The 19,784-nt window shown below is 44.9% G+C and overlaps 2 protein-coding genes across 3 annotated transcripts in view; one reads left to right on the forward strand and one right to left on the reverse strand.

The window, feature by feature from the left end:
- The window catches only part of LOC120878600 (syndecan binding protein), a 31,568-nt gene extending 23,588 nt beyond the window's left edge, over positions 1-7,980 (forward strand). The window contains exons 5-9 of one of the 2 annotated variants that reach the window (XM_040261267.1): positions 1,982-2,143; positions 3,730-3,905; positions 5,145-5,316; positions 5,988-6,079; positions 6,879-7,980. In XM_040261267.1, the coding sequence (XP_040117201.1) occupies positions 1,982-2,143; positions 3,730-3,905; positions 5,145-5,316; positions 5,988-6,079; positions 6,879-6,933 (657 nt within the window). In that variant the 3' untranslated portion in view covers positions 6,934-7,980. The remainder of the gene's footprint in view (positions 1-1,981; positions 2,144-3,729; positions 3,906-5,144; positions 5,317-5,987; positions 6,080-6,878) is intronic. The other variant, XM_040261268.1, reaches the window with a different exon arrangement.
- A 526-nt stretch (positions 7,981-8,506) lies between these two features.
- Positions 8,507-19,784, reverse strand: part of NSMAF (neutral sphingomyelinase activation associated factor) — a 65,936-nt gene continuing 54,658 nt past the window's right edge. Inside the window, exons 22-31 of the mRNA XM_040261266.1 lie at positions 19,290-19,398; positions 17,542-17,600; positions 15,010-15,077; positions 14,134-14,201; positions 13,437-13,560; positions 12,247-12,330; positions 11,282-11,432; positions 10,566-10,668; positions 10,343-10,452; positions 8,507-9,199 (exon numbers count right to left, since the gene is read on the reverse strand). Of these exons, the coding sequence (XP_040117200.1) occupies positions 9,105-9,199; positions 10,343-10,452; positions 10,566-10,668; positions 11,282-11,432; positions 12,247-12,330; positions 13,437-13,560; positions 14,134-14,201; positions 15,010-15,077; positions 17,542-17,600; positions 19,290-19,398 (971 nt within the window). The 3' untranslated portion in view covers positions 8,507-9,104. The remainder of the gene's footprint in view (positions 9,200-10,342; positions 10,453-10,565; positions 10,669-11,281; positions 11,433-12,246; positions 12,331-13,436; positions 13,561-14,133; positions 14,202-15,009; positions 15,078-17,541; positions 17,601-19,289; positions 19,399-19,784) is intronic.

Consider the following 19,784-nt stretch of genomic DNA (forward strand, 5'->3'; position numbering starts at 1 on the left):
TTGAAAACTTGTTTACATCAGTCAGGGTCCAGTTGGAACAACAGAAATCACACTAGATTTTATAATAGAGATAACAAGAAATCAGAGAGGTTGAAGAATTGAAAAAAGCAAAAGTGGAACACAGAAAGCTGCTTCTCCTAGAACTGGGGCACACAGGATGGGGATTACAGTTCTCAGAGCCGACAGTGTTGGTGGAGGAGCCCCGTGAGTTTGGCCTCAGGGGAGGGGCCCCTGTGATGGGTGCTGGTACCTCTGGGGGCTGCAGGGAGGCTGTTCTGCAAGTGTCTGGAATCTGGAGACTGGAGTCACCTGCTGCCAGCAGCATGAAGGGCTGGCCCCAAGCAGTACTGGCAGGAGCAGGAAGCAGACAGGAAGGGGCAGGCCCTGGCACCTCCTCCTCGCGAGGAGTCCTGACCAGAAAGCCGTGACAGAAGAGGGCTTACCACATAGGGTGGGTTTGGAAGGCACAGATAGTCTGTGACACTTGTTGTTGGCCTCTCTTCTTTTCAGTGTGCCCACAAGCTTCTTTCTTCATATTTCTTCACATTTGTTGATGCTCAATAAATATTTTCTGGTAAGGGAACCATAGTAAGTACATTTAGCTTTACTAGCCAGTATATGCAGAGACCTTGAGTGGCTTTCAGGCAGAAATGAACGTGAGAGGCCTGAGAGACAGGACCTCGGTGAGGGCAGATGATTCAGAATGCGGCGGCAGACGCGCTGGGGGGTGGCATTGGAAGGGCTGTCAGGCCACCTAGTCTGCGGCCTTGTGGACAGGGTAAGGGCTTGGGGGTCTGAGTTGTGGGATTAACAAAAGAGTCTCAGTGCTTGCTGTGTGGAGGGCAAATAGAAGGGCGAGAGTAGATGGTGGTCATAGTAGCCCTAGCAGGAGGGGGCAGTGGTCATGTGTTGGTCATAGTAAGAACACCGAGTAAGCACTTAACTCTACTTGCTGGAAAAAAATTCTTTTCCAAAAGTTATACTCCAAAGCTCCTCCCTTTTGTCCTATATTCCAGCTAAACTAAATTCATTTGCTTAATTTTTTCTATCCCATTGCCTGATTTCTATGCTTTTATAGCTGTAATCAGTGAATTTTTGTAATTCTTCAAAAGTTGTATTTTCTGGTATTGTGCTTGATGTGTAGTATGGCTCTTCGTGTATGTGTGGTGTCCTGGTGACTGTGATTCTGAACGGAGAATTCGCAGCCTGTGTGTGTGCGGCTGAGGTTTCTCTCCCCCATCATGGCTGCTCTGAGCATCACGGTGTCAGACCAGAGCTTTTCATGACAGGTTCCGGTTAAGACGCCTTGGTAACAAATACGCTCTTCCCTCACTGTCTTTGGTAGAGGAAAGGGTCCACTTAAAACAAACTCATTTTGGTCAAGAAAAAAAATAAGGAATGTGAGGCCTGGTACCTAATGGAGTCCCTAGGACAGCTATTCTCCATACAGTTGGTTAATCCACAGATGTTTACTAAAGGGACGGAAAATAACGTTTGTCTTGTGTGTGTCAGCACTTGAATAATAGGCACTTTTAGTCCTTGTAGTGGAGCTGTGAGGTAAGAAGTTTGCCTCTTTAATAAAAACTCTGAAAGGGTAAGTACATTCTTGAAGGTAAGGCCATATAAAAGAACCCTCAGGAAGATGCTGTGTGAATTTAAAAGTAAAGTACAGCCTTTATAAAGTTCAAGGATAATATATTTGAGTTGAAAACAAGCTAGGGTACACATAAAACAAATTGCCAGTGAATTCATCGGGTAACAGAGTCATTGAGTCTGCTGGAGATGGTGTCTGGGGGTGGGGGGTAAGTTACCTGCAGAATTAGTTTTAAAAAACAAAATAGGGTCATTTTTGCAAAACTCATATTTGAGGGAAATAATTGGCAGGTCACATTTTAGGAAACCACAACAGAATATGTTCAATTTTCGATTTTCTCAGGGCGCGTGTTTGCGAATACTGATGTGTTGCCTGTGTCTTTGTCAGCAGTTGGTGGCACGGCCTTCCAGCATGGACCACATGGTGGCCCCTGTAACTGGTGGTGACACTGGGATCCGCAGAGCGGAGATCAAGCAAGGGATCCGAGAAGTCATCTTGTGTAAGGATCAAGACGGGAAGATCGGGCTCAGGCTGAAATCCATAGACAATGTAAGTGCTTTCAGTACTCTTGTCTGATTAGCTGTTATGTGACCCAGTTACAATTTAAAATGTAAATCCTTTAATGAAGTGTAATGGTGCTCTCTGGTCAAGACTACTTTTAATCTGCTTTTCCACATGAGATGCTACCCTGTTCTGAAGAGGCAGAGCTGGGACTTGAGCATTACCATGGGTGAATTTTTTCTGAGTCCTTTTTCTGGAATAAAGTTCACTAGTCTGCATGTGTTATAACATAGTTCATACAAGGAGAATGCTGGCATTGAAAAAGGTGAGGGTCAGTGGTCTTGTGTATTTTTAAACTAAAAGAGGATCATGTGACTTGTAATGTGGTTTGGGGTTTGTTATTTCCATTCTTGAATTTGACTTTCATGGGGCATTTTCTAGGCAACAGTGACTTTCTAAAAAGTACGTTACTTTACCTCTCACCTTACCAGATGGAAGAAACGAAACCTGGTTACTCTGTGGGGAAGCACTTAGGATCACTAAGGAGGTGCTGAGTCTTTACCGTGATTTGTGGGTTTCTGAGTTATTTGGCTTCTTTTCAGTCTTGGGTCTCATAACTCAGCGCATCCAGCCTTTGCATGTAGAAGATGTGGCGCCTGGCGGAAGATGTCTGAGGCCAGTCCCGGGCCCCACCTGCCTCCCCAGAGGCTGAGGGCATTGTGTCTTTGCACACTTGTGGCTCGTGTGAGACCCTCATTGAGCATGCTGCTCTGGGAAGCTCGCGTTTCACTGCCCTCTCCTCATCCTAGAGGGACCACACTCTCCCCAGCTCCACCCCTGCAGCAGCTATCCTTGTAGTGGTTTGTCCAGTGGCCGAAGCTTGTAGGTGTGGCCACTCTGCTGGGTGCCGCCCTCAACTACAAGATACGCAGCACCAAATTGGAGGCAGCTCAGGATGGAGAAGGGGTGCAACCTGTGGTTGCTTTCATCTCTTACCTGGCGCATGCCTTTTATACTTGGCTTGTTTATAGTGTTCAGCATCTGAAATTTAGTTTACATGAGTAAAAATATCCCGTGGGTTTAGTTCTCAGTTACCTGTACTTGAGTTCTCTGTATTTACCTCGTAGATTTTTAAGAATGGGGGTTGTATTCCGTGTACCCACCTTTTTAGGCTGTTTAATAGTAGTGATTATGCATAATTTAGCAAGTGGGTAAAGGAATTCAGCTCAAAAGGTAAACTTCTGACCTTAACCTATCACTTTTCTTAAATGAAACTTCCAACACTTTACTGTCTTTCCCCCTAAATAATGATCAGGTGCAGTAATACCTGTTTGGTATTCTATCAGACTCATGGAACCTTACATTTCTTATAGTAATCTGACTTTATTTTCCTTAGTTTTTTTATTCCAAGGTGGAGGGGGTGATGGAAATTGGTCAGGTGAGTCATGATGTGAGCTAGAAATTACCACTCAGATCTTACTGTTGCCTTGATAGCATTTTCAGTGTCCTTCTTGGGAGTAACGAAACACACTTGTGTAGTTTTCCCTTTTTAAAAAAAAAAAATTACTAGAGTAGCTGCCTAAACAGTTGGTTCCTGATTTTCTAGCACTTAATTAGTGATTTCCGTCTTCCAGGGTGTATTTGTTCAGCTTGTCCAGGCCAATTCTCCGTCCTCCCTGGTGGGCCTGCGGTTTGGGGACCAGGTGCTGCAGATCAACGGCGAGAACTGTGCTGGCTGGAGCTCGGACCGGGCGCACAAGGTGCTCAAACAGGCTTTCGGAGAGAAGATCACCATGACCATTCGGGACAGGTGAGCCAACTAAACGCCACATGTGGACATTCAGGACTAGTTTTCCATTTTCTTGGGGTTTTAAGATTCTGGAAATACAGTATTTTGTTGCAGAAAATAATCAAATGTTATTGATTAGTTTTATATTTATATTCTTATAGTTCTGTGTTGCTTTCACTTTCTTACATAGTTTGACTTTTTAAAAACAGTATTCTGGTTTTGCATACACCTTATTTCAGAGCTTACAGAAATTTGTCCTTTGAGAAGTTCCTTTCCTGTCTTAATCAGTTTCTCTGGAAAATAGAAGAGGTTAGAAAGGTAACAGCAACAGGTGTCTGGATTTTGCCCCCGGTTTCCTGCTCAGAGTGGATACATGGGGGTCTACCAGTTCCCAACACCCAGCCTGGCTTTCTGGGTGGCTGAGGCTCGAGTCCTTGGTGGGAGCATCATCTTTAGCTCATTTATAATGGAACTTGCAGTACCTGTACTACGGACACCACCACCTTCTCGGCCACGCAGGGGTTGAGGGGCAGACCTTGTAACACATTTTTAGCTTTGGCATTTTTGTTCATATTGGTTCAACTGGCTTTTATCTACCTTTGTGTTTTCGCTTTGAATAATACATGGTAGGTATTAAGTAAACATTTTGCAGACAAATGGCACTTTGCTCTTATGTGAGCAAAGTTTCAAAAAGTAACTTGGATCACCAGGAAGACATGACTGCTGTGAACTTTATAATGTAAAATTCGTATTTTGTCATGAAACATGTGCAGTAACAGGTTGTCAGTGCTCAGCGCAGACGCCATCTTTCTGAAGCTCCTCCCTTTCTAAGGGACTGGGAGCTTCCGTCTTACTGCTGTAGCAGCAAAAATACCTTTGTAAAGTTTTCAAAATCAAGATGTAAGAAATATTATAAAGGTTCTAAGTATTTCCTAAGAAAAATTAAGCTCCAGGAAATACTAAAAAGTTAATTCATTTTTAACACTGATTTTTGTTCAAATGTAATGTTAATGTAAAGGAAAAAGCACATTGATAAACTGCATGAAGCATTGTGTTAATTCTTTGATTCTTAAGGAAATCTTGATTAGTTAGTCCAGCCATAATGGAAAGAATTTTTAAACTTTTACACAAGATGTACATACCAAGTCAAATAGTTTCAAAATAATTTATAGTAACAAAGTATCCAGTTCAACATAATGGAAATCCATTGAAATGTTTACCTTGGAATTACAATTTTAATTGAAACTGTTATGCTCACAGGCCCTTCGAACGGACAATTACCATGCATAAGGACAGTACTGGACACGTTGGCTTTGTTTTTAAAAATGGAAAAATCACATCCATTGTGAAAGACAGTTCTGCAGCTAGAAATGGTCTTCTCACGGAACATAACATCTGTGAGGTCAACGGACAGAACGTCATCGGACTGAAGGTCAGAGCAGAACTTACGTCGTATTGTTTATTTGTCTGTTGGGGTGGTGCTGTTAGTGACCAAAATGGAGACATTCTTTGTCGCGCTGGCTGTGCCCTCATGTTACATCTAGAATTGTGGCCTCTGTACCGGGGGTCAGGGTGAGATCTCTGAAGTCCCTTGAACTAGAATTCTGTGAAGACCCGGGCAGTGAAGATGTTGATGAGATCCTGAATGAATGGTTGCTTTTTTGTCCAATTGCTTTTTTCAGTCCAGGGGTTGTAGGAAAAATATGAGTAATAGTTTATGGTCAAATTAGTACTTCATTTTTATGGTTTATGCCCTCTATAAATTCCTAAATAGAACTATTTTGAGGTCTAAAGGTTTTCATTAAAAATTAATGTTAGCAGAGGGGATGTGGTAATATTGTATATGGGGGCAATTATTTAATCTCTAGAAAAAGAATGCTATGTTGGCCAGTATATTCAGCGTAGTTTACTTAATTTTGTTGCCACTGATGAAGTTTTGATTCTGATGAATTAAAACTTGGTAAAGAAACTGGAAAAAATTTAAATAGCAGGAGTCAGGATTTTAGAGACATTAGCAAAACCTCAGAACATATATATTTCTTTACCAAGAATAACTTAGTTTTATATTTAATAGAGCCTCAGAATTTTCATTGTTTTCCACAGGACTCTCAAATTGCAGACATATTGTCCACAGCTGGAAATATAGTGACTATTACAATCATGCCTGCTTTTATCTTTGAACACATTATTAAACGGTAAGTAGAGAATTCTTTGACTTCATTCTTTGCTCATGTGATTTCATAGAGGCTCTGTACTTCTTTAATTCTCAAGCTTCTCAAACCTGTGGTTCTTTAGTGGATGACATTGGCATTATTTAGAAATTTGAAGTATTTAAATTATTTACATTTTGGAAGTCCTCAGGAGTGAGGGCTGGAAGCTGAGGAGAGAGAAAAAAACAGGGGTGGCTAGGGCTGTTTGGCCGGTAGCATCTTACATTCTGTCCTGGCTCAGCCAGCACAGTCCTTTCAGTATCTACCTGAAAGATAAATGATATTTAAAACATTAAAAAATGTAACTCCTGTAATGGAATGTTTGTTTACCCAGAAGCTGGAATAGAATGCAGCTAGCTCCTTTTGGGGGTTGTGGGGAGAATTGTCAGGACTAATCCATGAAGAGCTCACTTGTCTTAAGTCAGTGATAGCCTCCCCCACCCCACCCCCCCCCACCCCCGCACCCCCCCTCCCCGCCAAAAAAAAAACTCACACATATTTCCCTCTAGGTCATAGCATTAATAGCATTGTCTTTTTTAACCGTTCAGCCTTAACATACAAGGATTGAAGGACTTACCTGTATCTTACTGGCCAGGGTACATAGCTTATTTGCAATCAGCTAGATTACCTGAGACCCTTAGAGCTGAACTCATTAAAAAACCTGCTCTATTCCCACTTGATGCTAACAGTACTGAGTTTGAATTAGAGTTTTCTTGAATCATTGTAGCAGTTTTGAAAAAAGAAACCCAACCCTCAGTATCTAATAAAAGTAACTGTCTTGTAGGATGGCGCCAAGCATTATGAAAAGCTTGATGGATCACACCATTCCTGAGGTTTAGAAGTCACGGCACAGTGGAAACTTCCTGGAAGTTCTTCCGTTTACGTCTTGGGCAACTGACCTTTCTATTATGCACATGAAGCTTTCTAGGAGCCAGCGAGCATATGCTGCATGAGGACTTCCTGTCTTACAGTAGGGCTGGGAATCTTACTGTTCGATCCAGTATATCTTGTTCAGACATCAAGATAGTTGTAGCCTTACCCTGGTTTTACAGTTGAAAAGACTTTTACAGACTAGCTTCTTTACTGGAAACCTGATGCTTTCACAAGCCTTGTGAGTAGGATGACTGCTACAGGCTCAGCTCTGTTAGAACCATCACCTTGCTATAGAGCAGTGCTTAGTTCTGTGCTGTATTTGCATTTTTACTGTGTCACCATAGTGCATTTAGAATTATTTTTCTTCAGTTCTGTAACACCAGGTAAGTAACACTGGTTTCATTCCATGTAAGCATTATTAGACAGTGTGTGTAGCTGCAAGAGACTTATCGATTGTCATTACATTTTATCTACCTTCACTTAATACGCTTAAACTGTCGCCTTAACTAAGTTAAGCATCTAGAATAAAAGCCAAAATGTAATGATTGCTGCCTTTCTAAACCCAGACGCAGTTCTGCATTCACCTGAGATGTACACTAGCCCTGCGCAGTCTTGACAGTACATCCCAAGCTAGCACAGCTGCTGACTTGCATTTGAGATTTTCTAGTCTTTCCTTGTGTAATGGGAACTTCTTTCTTCTAAAAGTAACTGATATCACTTTTTGAGAAATGAAGCACTATATATTTAATGTAAAAATTCTTGTACTAAATAGAATGAACCTTGACTCTTTTCATGTGTAGATTAAGTGGGCTAAGACCTGATTGTGGCATTTACACAGTATGTAACCTAGCTGCCCCGGGACGGTCTTAGGACACTGTCCTGGTCATATGTTCCATTTCCTGCCTCCTCCCTGCTCACAGAATGACACATTATCCTGATTTTTTTCCATCTCTCTGGCTTATGCCTATTCTATTTTAATTAAAAATGTATAAATAAAGTTAAGTTCTAGTCTGTCTGTTATTGCATCATTTGAAAATGTCAGGCTTGTAGGAGGGTCCTCTCCCAGAGTGGCCAACACCCAGGAGCCTGGGGCAAGCCTTCTATGCTGAGACGCCCTGCGTGTCCAGAGAAGTACCTTCAGCCTGGAAGCCCAGACACTGGAGGCCGAGCAGCAGGGCCTCAACGAGCCTATCAATTCTGCTGGCGACACCCAAGCCATGTTTAACATTCAAGATACACCAGTGGTTTTTAAATAACAGAGAAAAATCTTACCTCGCATGCTTTCTTGTGGTTCAGAGGTTGAATACAAAATAATTAGTGCTACTGATTCCTGGCTTAACTTGTGTGGAATTCAGAAAAGCCAACCAATTCAGCTTTTTCAGTGATGTTCCTCCTCCTTATCTGTCTGGACTTGGCTCTGAAGATAGTTCCGGAAGTACAGGGTTACATAGTACTAAGGATGGTTTTCTAGAAGGATCAACATTTGAAGTACCTAGTATTTTGTGCTAAGTCATTTAAATAAAGAAAATGAGAATTTCATTACAGAAAAATATTTTTAATGTCATAGAAAAGATGAGCATTTAACAGCCATAATGAAATAAACCGTTCCTATACACAGTAAACTGTTATAAGAACTGCTAGTCCTTGCCCAGGTTCTCAGAATCTGGGGCCAGCACGTTATAGAAAGTGACCACTCCATGAAAACACACATCCCCAATCCAGCAGGCATGCCGCAAGTGTGTCAATTAGATAGGGTGACTTGGCAACAGCGGAGAATACTCAGGTTTTCTTGCAAAGTCCTTAAACTGTTCAGTGCTTTCGGGAGGTCTCCCCCAGCTGGTTTAGTTATCTTTCAGCTGCTCGCTCTCACCCAGACTTGCTTTCTGATCGTCAGCACCCTGGGAAAACTGCCTGCCTCACAGATGTTCCTTCCCCAAATCTCCCATGTCTTCATCTGCCTTAGAGGATGACAACTAACAGCTTTCAATGAAGTCACCATGATTTATAAAGTCTAAAACCACAAATTTCTCATGTGGTCAAACTTGTAATTACTATAATTGCACATTCACCAATTCCTTTAAAAGTTTGGTTTAAAAGTACATTAAATAGAGTTCAAAAACATTCAAGGAAAAGGCACTTAATACTGCAACTTCCAGAACATAATTTGTCTGTCTTCCCCTCCTGTGATGACGTTGCTACACTGTTCATTCATCCACATACATGTCACGGCACCTGCGAGGAGAGACACGGGGTTAGGGGTGAGCTGCCCAGCTGGCACCACATCGTCTTGTCTTATGAAGCAATCTTTGCCTGAACTCAAGTGCTTAGGACAAGGAACTTGGGAAGACTAGGAGACCATGTAGATGTAACGCTACAGCCAAAACAGCTGGGAATCACAGATGTGTAACGGTACCAATACTACACCTACAGCAAGTTAGGAATCAGATGAGAGGGACCAGTGGGGAACTGGTGAGAGAGTGCTGATTTCCGTTTCTATCAGGTGAGCGGAGGAAGGCAGGCATAGACCTCACTTGAATGTACAATGTAGAAATAACCACACACAACAGTGACAATGGGAAGAGGATGGAGGTGGGCTGTCAACAGTTGCTTGTAACCATCGACACAACAATTAACCGTCCTCCAAATGCTCAAAGGGAAAACATGGAAATGTAAGAAAACTAAGAAGCCAACAGGCAGAAGGACACAGACATACGCAAGAACACATCCTTGGATAATAGACACCAGGTCACCAGCTGGAGAAGTCCTCCAAGGAGGGGACCTGGGAGGTGGAAGTCACTGGGAGCAAGACTGTTTTCTCTGTAATTTGTTACTTTTTTTTTTGGTGACAAGGCATGCAGGATCTTAGTTCCTGGACCAGGGGTTGAACCTGTGCCCCATGTGGCAGAACCACCGAGTCCTAACCACTGGACACCAGGGAAGTTGCTTGTTTTTTAAAACCTTACTTGGGTCTTAGTTGCAGCATGTGGGCTCTAATTCCCTGACCGGGAATCGAACCTGGGCCTCTGCGTTCTCTTAGCCACCGAACCACTAAGAAAGTTGCTTTTTTATATATATAATACAATAAAAACTCTATGCATATGTTAAAAGAAAGTCTACACCTTTTACTTTTTTGTCCTCTCTATGTAGAAGTTAATGTAAAAACTTTCCATTTTGGAGTCAAATGTCTGCCAACACAGATCTAAATCCTGAAAGAACCAAGAGATTCAGGTGACCAGGCTGGCCAGGATCTGCAGGGGAATGTTCACAGCACAGAGGCCCCGGGGGCTTGTGACCTGAGAAAAGCGTGGCCACTGGTGGAAAAGGAGGTGCTGGAGCATGTAGGGAGACGAGGCAGGTCAGCGGCAGACAGCTTACCCGCATGGCCCTGGATCCTCTTGCTGACCCTTCCCCCGAGGAGGTCCCAGACGAGCAGCTCCCCAGACTGACTGCCAGATACGACAGAGTTTCCATCCCAGAGAAAGCACCTGCAAGAAGGGTTTGGAAGTCATCCCTCGTCCGGAAGGAAGGACTAGACCAGGCCCAGTGTGGTGACTGTGAGCCTGTCTGTAAAAGTCTTCATCATGAGTAACCTGAGTACCTCTGGGGCTCGTCCGCAGTCAGAGAAGAGATGAGCATTCCTGTCTGTACGTCGATGACGTTCAGATGGCTGTCGGCTCCTGTGCTCAGAACGTGGCGACTGTCTGCAGTGTGGGGTGGGACAGGGTGCAGGTTACAGCTTTAGAGCATCTGAGATTTCATTTCTGAGTCCAGGAGCCCAATGTTCACGTGAGTTATTTGTTGTATTAACCAATGAGGACTATGCTCTCTGTGAAAAGCTTCTGTGTTTAAGGCACTGGCCTGATGACCCTTTGGTGTGAATTCATAAATTAATTTCTCCAGTGATTTGAGCAATTAACAAGAATAACCAATACAGCTTTTCTAATAGGTACACATGCCATATGCACTGTGTTCTCCTATGAAGCAGCCTTAACCCACAGGCAAAGCCCCTTTTCTCAGCAAATAGCATTTTTGTCGTTTAGTTGCTCAGTCACGTCTAACTATTTGTGACCCCATGGACTGTAGCCAGCCAGGCTCCTCTGTCCATGGGATTCTCCAGGCAAGAATACTGGAGTGGGTTGCCATTTCCTTCTCCAGGGGATCTTCCCCACCCAGGGATCGAACCCGGGGTCTCCTGCATTGGCAGGCTGATTCTTTACCACTGAGCCTCCTGGAAAACTGTTTTTACATTCTTACTTATTTCAAAGTAGTAATTCCAGTTCCCCTGGTATCATCTGTATTAAAAAAGGATGCTACCTGGGCTGAAAGCACTGTCGCCTACAGTCCCCTCATGACATGGAGTCTGGTGTAACAGGGTGGCCGTGGTGAGGTCCCAGATGGCCACTGTGCCTTCCTTGGTGCCTGAGGCCAGCAGTGTGCCGGCAGCGTTCACACTGATAGTATCCACCTGGAGAAGGAAGCACACGCGGTATTCCGTCAGAACCACGCTCATGAAGCTGTGTTTCTCAGCCCGTTCTTTCAGCACCACCTGTCGCGCGATGGTTCATTTACAAGTGAAATCTTCATAGGCCAGTGACAATGAAGTGTTACTGGAAAACGCTGTTTGACAAAGAGCCTACAATTGACGGACTCAGAATAGTGACTCCATGTGTGACAAGTGGCAGGACATGCCAGGCTGCCTGAAGCACAGGGGCTCTGTGAGGATGGGGGGGTTTGGGGGAACTGGGGGATCTCAAGTTTGGCTAAACTACATCCTGTATAAATACTCCTCAACCCTGGTTATTCTGCTGACCGTGAAGATCAGGCAACAGTTCACAGCCTAGAGGGAAGACAATACCACAGGTACAGCGCCAGATGGCAGCTGTGCCCGTGAGGAGACAAACTGAGTGAAGAGGACATGGTGCCAGCTGAGTTCTGCCCCTGCTGCGAGCACCGGGCCGTGTAGACACGTCGGTGTCCTCACGCTAGACAGAGAGCTCCTTCCACTTAAGGTGTCAGAAAACACATCCAGCTGCCCAAATAGTTTGAGGGTACCCAGATATTCAGTGTCACGCTCGGAAATTGGTCTTGTGGAAATCTGGCTGGAGGGCAGCCAATTCTCAAACAGCAAAATGGAAAAAGAGGCACAGTGGACTAGGAAACCCAAAGGGTCAACTTGAAGAACTGACAGCCCCCATGCTCTCCTGCAATGAGCAAAATAAAAGATGAGCAAGCCAAGAACCCACTTCCCCCGGTGGTTTCCGCTGGGCCCAGGTACTCACGCTGACGTCGTGCTCCAGCTCAGCCAGCAGCTCAAAGTGCTGTTTCCTGGCACACGGCATCTCCGCGGGGACCCCGGACCACACCTGGGATGGGACGCATTGCAGAACACTTCCTTTAAGAGCACTGCTAACACACGCAGCAAACACTCTCCTGACTGACCAACTCCCACTTAACAGCTCCCAGCAGAATGAAGCGTCTTAAGGCTGTTTCTCTGCCCCGTGCCTGCACTCTTAATTCTGCCACTCGTGCTTCCTAAGGGTCCGCTGTGCCCGGGTCTGCTCCACCCCTTGCACTTACTGTTGTGACTTAAGTTCTCTGTGAACTAAAATTGAAGTGCAGAAGTGCAGTCACGTCTATTAAGGTTTCGAGTGCTCAGTCGTGTCTGACTCTTTGCAACCCTGTGGACTGCAGCCCGCCAGGATCCTCTGTCCATGGGATTCTCCAGGCAAGAATGCTGGAGTGGGTTGCCATGCCCTTCTCCAGGGGATCTTCTCGACCCAGGGATCAAACCCACGTCTCTCACGTCTCCTGCATTGGCAGGTGTATTCTTTACCACTAGCACCACCTAGGAAGCCCCATTAAGGTTTTGAGAAAACTAAAAAAGGCAAGTTGCCAAAAAAATTTGCTGACATTACATGTAGGCAAGAAAATTCACCAACAAAAGTGCCCCCTCTGGGAGAAGCAGAAATGATGAAAAACTTGAAGGAATGGCTTTAGGTTCTTGCTTTCTGTTTACATAAAAGCAAACTGGAAAACAAGGATGATGAGTGCGGCTGTGGTTCATGCAGCAAAGTTGTGCAAGATTCCAGAGAAAAGGCCAAGTGCGGTCCTGCATCAGTAATGATGAAGGAGTGTGTCTGTATTTTTCAACAATTCTCCACTTACTTTGATATTTTCTGATTCACTGGTCAACTGCTAGTTCCACAGCTGCATGAGCTCAGATGGGCCGCTGCGTGTTTGTCTAATGAACCACTCAACCCCCAGTGGAGCACATAGGGCAAGCTCAGGAAAACATCTTCCTACACTGCACACTAAACACGCGAAGGTAATAACCTCCCGTATCCTTCCGTATCACTCTCACTTTATGAAAAGCAGTGAAAAAGTGACTGAACACATCAACAGCAGGGAAGTGAATGGCTTATACTATTTATATTATCCAAACATTTTAATCTAGAAATTATATATAAACCTTCACAGTAGAGTCCCACGATGCAGAGTACAGCCTGTTGTCATGCCAACAGATCTTACTAACAGCATCGTCATGTCCCATTAATGTGTCCTGGCGTCTTCCAAATGCTATGGAATAAAAATAGCTAAAAGATAATGAGAATTATTAAGACAGCATTCCAGCTCAATGTTAAGATTCTTAAATACATTCTCAAGAAGCATTAGATTGTTTAATTCTACGCTCACTAAGGCCCACTGGAATTACAAATCATTTGTTCTCATGTTATCAAACCAAATACTTAAAATGTGAATTTAAAACTAGAAATTTCTAGGTCTGCCTCATCTGTGTTTTCACCTCAATTTAAAAACTTAGAGAAAGATAGAATCCAACTGGAGGAATTATTAGATTCAAACAATGTCTCACTCTTTTGTGACCCCTTAGACTATATCCCACCAGACTCCTCTGTCCATGGGATTCTCCAGCCAAGAATACTGGAGTGGGTTGCCATTTCCTTCTCCAGGGGATCCTCCTGGACCAGGGATCGAACTCACATCTCCTGCATTGCAGGCGGATTCTTTGCCACTGAGCTGCCAAATAATCACATTCAAATCCAACCATCCTCATCCATTCCCTTTTGAAAACAGTGAGGGAGTCCGCGCTCCCCTCCAGAGGGAGCTACGCGGCGTGAGGAGTTAGGGAGGGGCCCGCAGATACATACATGTTATTATCCCAGGAAGAGCTTATGACAGTGGCGTCTCCTGGTAAAAGTAAACAGGATGATAAAGCCTGAAATACAAGTGACTCACCATTAATAATTTACAAAAATTAAATGACTCCTTAATGTGATAAAACTATCTGACAAGTTCCCCCCCAAATTAATCCCCAATTCTGGTTATGTTGGCCTTCCTCATATTCATGAAGTTTCTCTTCATTTGGCTAATTCCAGATGCCTCGTTTCCTCCAAAATGTAGAAAAGTGAAAGTGTGTCGAGTGTGCAAGGACCTAGCGTGATGGTTCTCAGGGGGTCCAGGAGCCCTCACTGCCCTGGGCTGAGGGACCCCTACTTACATCAGAGTCGGGGGGGTGCAGGTAGGGACTGTCTTCAAGAATCCCAACACCCACTCTGGGTTACAGACTCAGGTGAGGAAGGAAAACTTCCAAAATCTTTAGGGAATTTCAAAATCTTTCGGATGCTTTACATCAACAATAAAATGTTTTTTTTTTTTCCCCCGAGAAGAACTGACTTTCTAGTATTAGATATAAACTTAGAAATGCATTAAAAGTTATATAAGTGGCACACATACATTTAGTCTGACAGTTCCAAAAAAGGCATGATCTGATGAGAATTCTACTGGATAGCAATGTAAGCTTTCTAGGCTACAAATAAAACCACAATGACACAAGAAAGAGGTAACCTGAAAAAATTTCTAATTTACAAGGCATCTACCTAAGGCATTCTGTAGCTACCACACAGAAATAAACCCAATTATCTGGGAAGAAACAAATGTCACGTGTGTGTGTGTGTGTGTATAGCAAACTGCTCCATGAATTTCCACGATAACACTGATGCAAAATGGAAATGAACTCAACTCACCATATTTGAGAATGATATGCTTCTCTGTAGCATCCTGGATTCTTTGGAAAACATCTTCAAGGTGGAATCTAATTTAACAACAACAAAACAAATGCATCAGAAAGCTTTCCTGACCCTTAGACAGGACCAGCACACACCGAGGTAATGGGCAAGGTGACCGAGGGCTGGGTCCCCCACGAGGACTCTCTAGTCTATGAAGTTCTATGACCTATGGCGCCATGACAAGGAGGTCAACTCGGAGCCACAACCAAAGGCAGAGTTAAACCTAATAACTGATAAGACTCTAAAGTTACACATGAGGAAAAGAGAAATTTTAATATTAATGAAAACCAAAAGATCTTGGCAATGTAAGGGTTTTTTTTGGTTGTTTTTTTTAAGTGGCCACATTATAGAGTGATATACTTGTACTGCAGACTTCCCGGGTGGCTCAGTTGTAAAGAATCTGCCTGCCAATGCAGGAGACCCCAGTTTGATCCCTGGGTTGGGAAGATCTTCTGGAGGAGGAAATGGCAACCCACTCCAGTATCCTTGTCCGGAGAATTTCATGGACAGAAGGGTCTGGTGGGCTACAGTCCATGGGGGTCACAAGGAGTCAGATACGACTGACCGACTAAACAGCAAGCCTAGTGCTGCATTAGCACTTATGGGGGAGAAACACTAACTTTCTAAATTAACAAACTGGGAATTAAAATGCCCAAGCTTTTTAATTTTCTTGCTTAACAGAAGCTTTAGAAGTGCATCAAGGTGACCTCTTAAATAAGATTGCAAATTGCAATGTGCTCCAAACACCCATATTTGAAATATGCAACAATATGTTTTCTAATTTGAAAACATACAACAGGATAAATAAAAGGTGAGATGAGCTTTAAATCATTTCTTCTTTATAGCACAATCTAATATTTCAACCTACTTTTTGCCAACATCAACATGCAGAAGTGTGCTGAGATATCAGACAGAAAACTGTCAGCCAGCCTGGCACGTGAAGATGCTTTCTCAACATCAGAGGATCCCCCTCATACTGGGGGTGACCACGCCAGAGGCTGCTGCAAGTGGGTCTCCCAGATGATGGGATCGCCCGTGGGGTCACCCACATGCACACACACTGCACCTCTGAGGAACAGCTGCAACTACGGGGTGACCATCAGGGTACATGTATGTCAGTAATACACGTGGAAATATAAATGCACACAGATCAGCAATATGAGCTATTAACAGTGAAGAAACAAACAGAAAATAACAAAAGCTTTTGATTAGAAAGAATGTTGGCAGGTTCACAAAGAAGCCATAGTGAAAGCCATAGGCTTCATAAGCCTCAGAGGTTTAAAGCCTTGAGGCCTGTAAAACTCAGTTTACCAGGTCAGACAAGCACTGGGAACCGAAGGATTTAACAAACAAACCCAGCTAAGAACGCAGGCTTTGCTAAGAGAGAAGGGTTTTTGTCTGGTGTGATGACAGTGGACTTAGGGGAAGGGAACCCTGGCCGAGCGTGCCGGCTTCCTCCCTTGAGTATCGCAGTCTGGCTGCCCCTAGCGTGGCCCGTGCACACTGCAGGCGCACTCCCTCTGGTCCACCATAGGGTCCTGTTCTGGGCTTTGTGGAAATTCTGTTTTATGAAATCCACGGTCGTATTTGACAGAGAAAGGAATGACACGCCAAGGAATGAAAGCCATGGTCCCAGGATCTCAGACCAGCAGCTCTGACCTACTGGAGTGGTGCGGCTGCACAGCATCTGGCCTCAGCTTAATGGATGAAAAACAGAAATTCCTATGATGAAGACTGAAGCACAGGTAGGCAGTCACTTACAACTACGAGCTCTGTCCAAACCAGGCATCTCAAAGTCCATGCGGGGCAGCTAAGCTCTTCCCCTCTCATCTCCTATCCCTCCTGAGCACCTGCCACACTTCAAATGGGACGCGGATGAGACATGCATCAGTTAATGGCATGTCGTGTAGACTGCCAGGAAAAGCAATGCTGTGGCTAGCAGGAAAAGCCCAAGGCTGAGCCCCTTTTTAGGATGGAAACAGTGAAGTTCTAGTGTGTCATTAAGATATAGTTACAAGACTATCAACCAGCCAGTACAGGGCTTCTGCAGGATTTTGACAATGTACAAGCACATTAACAATGTCTGAATTAGATTTTTGAACTCAACCCTACAATCAACATCTAATCAAAAAATCGAATTCATACACTACACCCCGAGTGACAGAGTCGCAAACATAATCACACGTTTGCCTCCCCATGTGCTGCTGTGCTGCCTCTGGTCAAGCCCTCGCCCCCCAGGGAAGGACATGCACACCACACACTCTTGCTGCCCTGCCCCTTAAAATTCTAGGAACCTTATCAGCAATAGAAAGGCATTTTCCACTGTTGTTTTTGGCAAATTAACAATGAAATTTTATGTATTATACCACAAACTAACTGCCCTCTTACATGCAGGTGACACAAGCAGGCACAGCCCTGGACTGCGAGGCGACGGGACAATGGGATGCTTGATGACTCAAGACAACCCACCTTTCAGGGAGGAAAACACACCTTGTGAGGTTGTGAAGATGGATGACCCGTTGCGGGACACGGCTATTCCAGTAACTGCCCTGTCAGAAAACAAAGTGTTGTGAATTACCATCAACCATGTGCTTGGACGCCGGCGTTCTACAAAAGGCCCTGATTTGAGTCCAAATTTCTGTGACTTTTCTTCACAGCATGTCTGCTGGACCCATCCCACCTTCCACAAGGCATTAGCAAGTCATAGCTCGGCAATTCCTAATTCTGTTCTGGCAACGCCTATGGCTGGAAAACACCCCCACTCATAGCTCCCAGGCCACCCTGCGTGAAGGCTGCCCCACGTCTGCCCACTAGACAACCAGTGACGCTCGCTGACCACCACGGAAACGCTTCCGTGCGGTCACTTCACTTGCTTGGTCACTTAGCATTTGTCCCATGATGATGCTGTTGTCTGGTCCTGAGAAGGGCTGGGACCTGGGACCCTCTGCTGCAATGCCCGCACCTGAACAAATGTCTCCTCCAACAACAAAATGCAAAGAAACTATAAAGGACTGAAAATAACTGCGTGCCTGGGCAGCTGGGGCAAATTATGGACAAGAAGATAGAAAAAGAGTTTTTTAAAATGTGATGCTAGTTCTGAAGAGCTGGGAGCAAAAGCAGGGGACTGCGCATGTGCCCTGCACACAGCACCCAAGGGGTGGACCAACCATATGTGCCACCCCTCTGGCCCAACCCCTGGATCCACCCCTACCCTCACCCCACTTAAGGAACCAGCTCGCTCCTCCTCGTGGAGCGGGCAAGGGAACGTGCTATTTGTTCCTGGTTCCCTCTGCTGCAGCTGGAGCCCCAACAAAGCCTCGCCAGAATTTCCTGTCTGGCCTCTGATCAACGTCTACAGATCAAGGGGGTCAAGAAGCCAGGTCAGTATCAGTGCTGGCAGGCCCTCTTCAAGGTTCCCTCATGTCTCCATGGCCTCAGGTATTGAGGCCCCTTTTTACCTGCTGTTTAGAGAGGGTGGTGAGGGACAGCCAGTGTTACAAGGAATAAGGGGGAACACAGGTTTCTTTGCAGGAGGTCATGCTCTGTTTGGGGGCTGTGGATCGGACGGGGACAGGCCTGTTCCGTTCCACCCACAACCAGGTGTACATGGCCTCAAACGTCAGACAGGGCATCGGGGGCCCTGGAGCAAGACGTTGGGCCTCCCCCGAGCCTGAGTTTTCTTCTCTGGAGCAGGACGGGTCAGCGAGGTCAGTGCTTCCCACCGAGTCCATCACCACCCCTGCAGACAGGGGCCTAGGACACTCATGACCCCTCTGGGGCCAAAGCAAGCCTGATTTGAGGGAGGGCATTTAAAAAAAATTCTTATGAACTTTGCAATGCTCTCTCTCTCCATGAATGCACACACGTTTTTCATTTTTTAAAAAGGACACATTTTCCCAGACGATAACAGTAGATGTGACACATGGGGGAGGTATATCCTGTTTCTCAAGAACTTCACACCGTCAGACTCGAGGGCCATGAGCCTATCTGAGGAGCGCCCAGCCACCTGCCGTCAGGAGATCCGCCTGTGCTCTAGAACGATCGACGGCCAAAACGACACACGCCCACCTTCTGTGCCACACTGACCCCAGGTGGCTGGTCCCTGTGGATGGTGTAGGGGGATAAGACCCAACCAAGACAGCTTTGAATGACGACAGCCCCCCGTGACTCGGCTTAACCTGACTTCACCCCAGGCTGAGACCCCACCGTGCGCCCGGCCAGTGCAGAGATGCCCTTACTCCTTGTGGATTCTGTGTTGCTCCTGGGGCTCTAGCCGGGCGATGTTACTCCAGGCCAGGGTTCTGCTCTCTTCTGTCAGGTCTTCAAAAGACTCTTCGCCTGGAGAGACTACATTAAATTGCAACTCAGTCAGTCAACTAAGCTTCTAACCAGCACTGGAGACAAGCGTCAGAGTCTTAAAAATTTCCATTAAAATCAAACAACTAAGAGAGCAAAACACCCACTGAAAAAGAACTACTTTGAAATGCACTTGTTAGATAGCTCCATGTTAGTCAAGGGAAAAAGAATAAGGTGTATAATCTAAATAAAACATCATTTGAAGATTACAAAGTGTCTTTGACTACTAAAGTCTTTGTGCACTTTTAGCAATGTCTGCAGAGTTTTCACTCAACCCTGAAGCTGGGAACTTCAGGAAACATGGCACTGAATAACCATTTCCTTGTCAGCAATCTTTTCAAAAACCTGCCAGTTCCCTAACAATGCTGCAGGGTTTT

Source organism: Oryx dammah, unplaced genomic scaffold (genome assembly GCF_014754425.2).
Source record: "Oryx dammah isolate SB20612 unplaced genomic scaffold, SCBI_Odam_1.1 HiC_scaffold_19, whole genome shotgun sequence".
Classification (NCBI taxonomy): Eukaryota; Metazoa; Chordata; class Mammalia; order Artiodactyla; family Bovidae; genus Oryx; species Oryx dammah.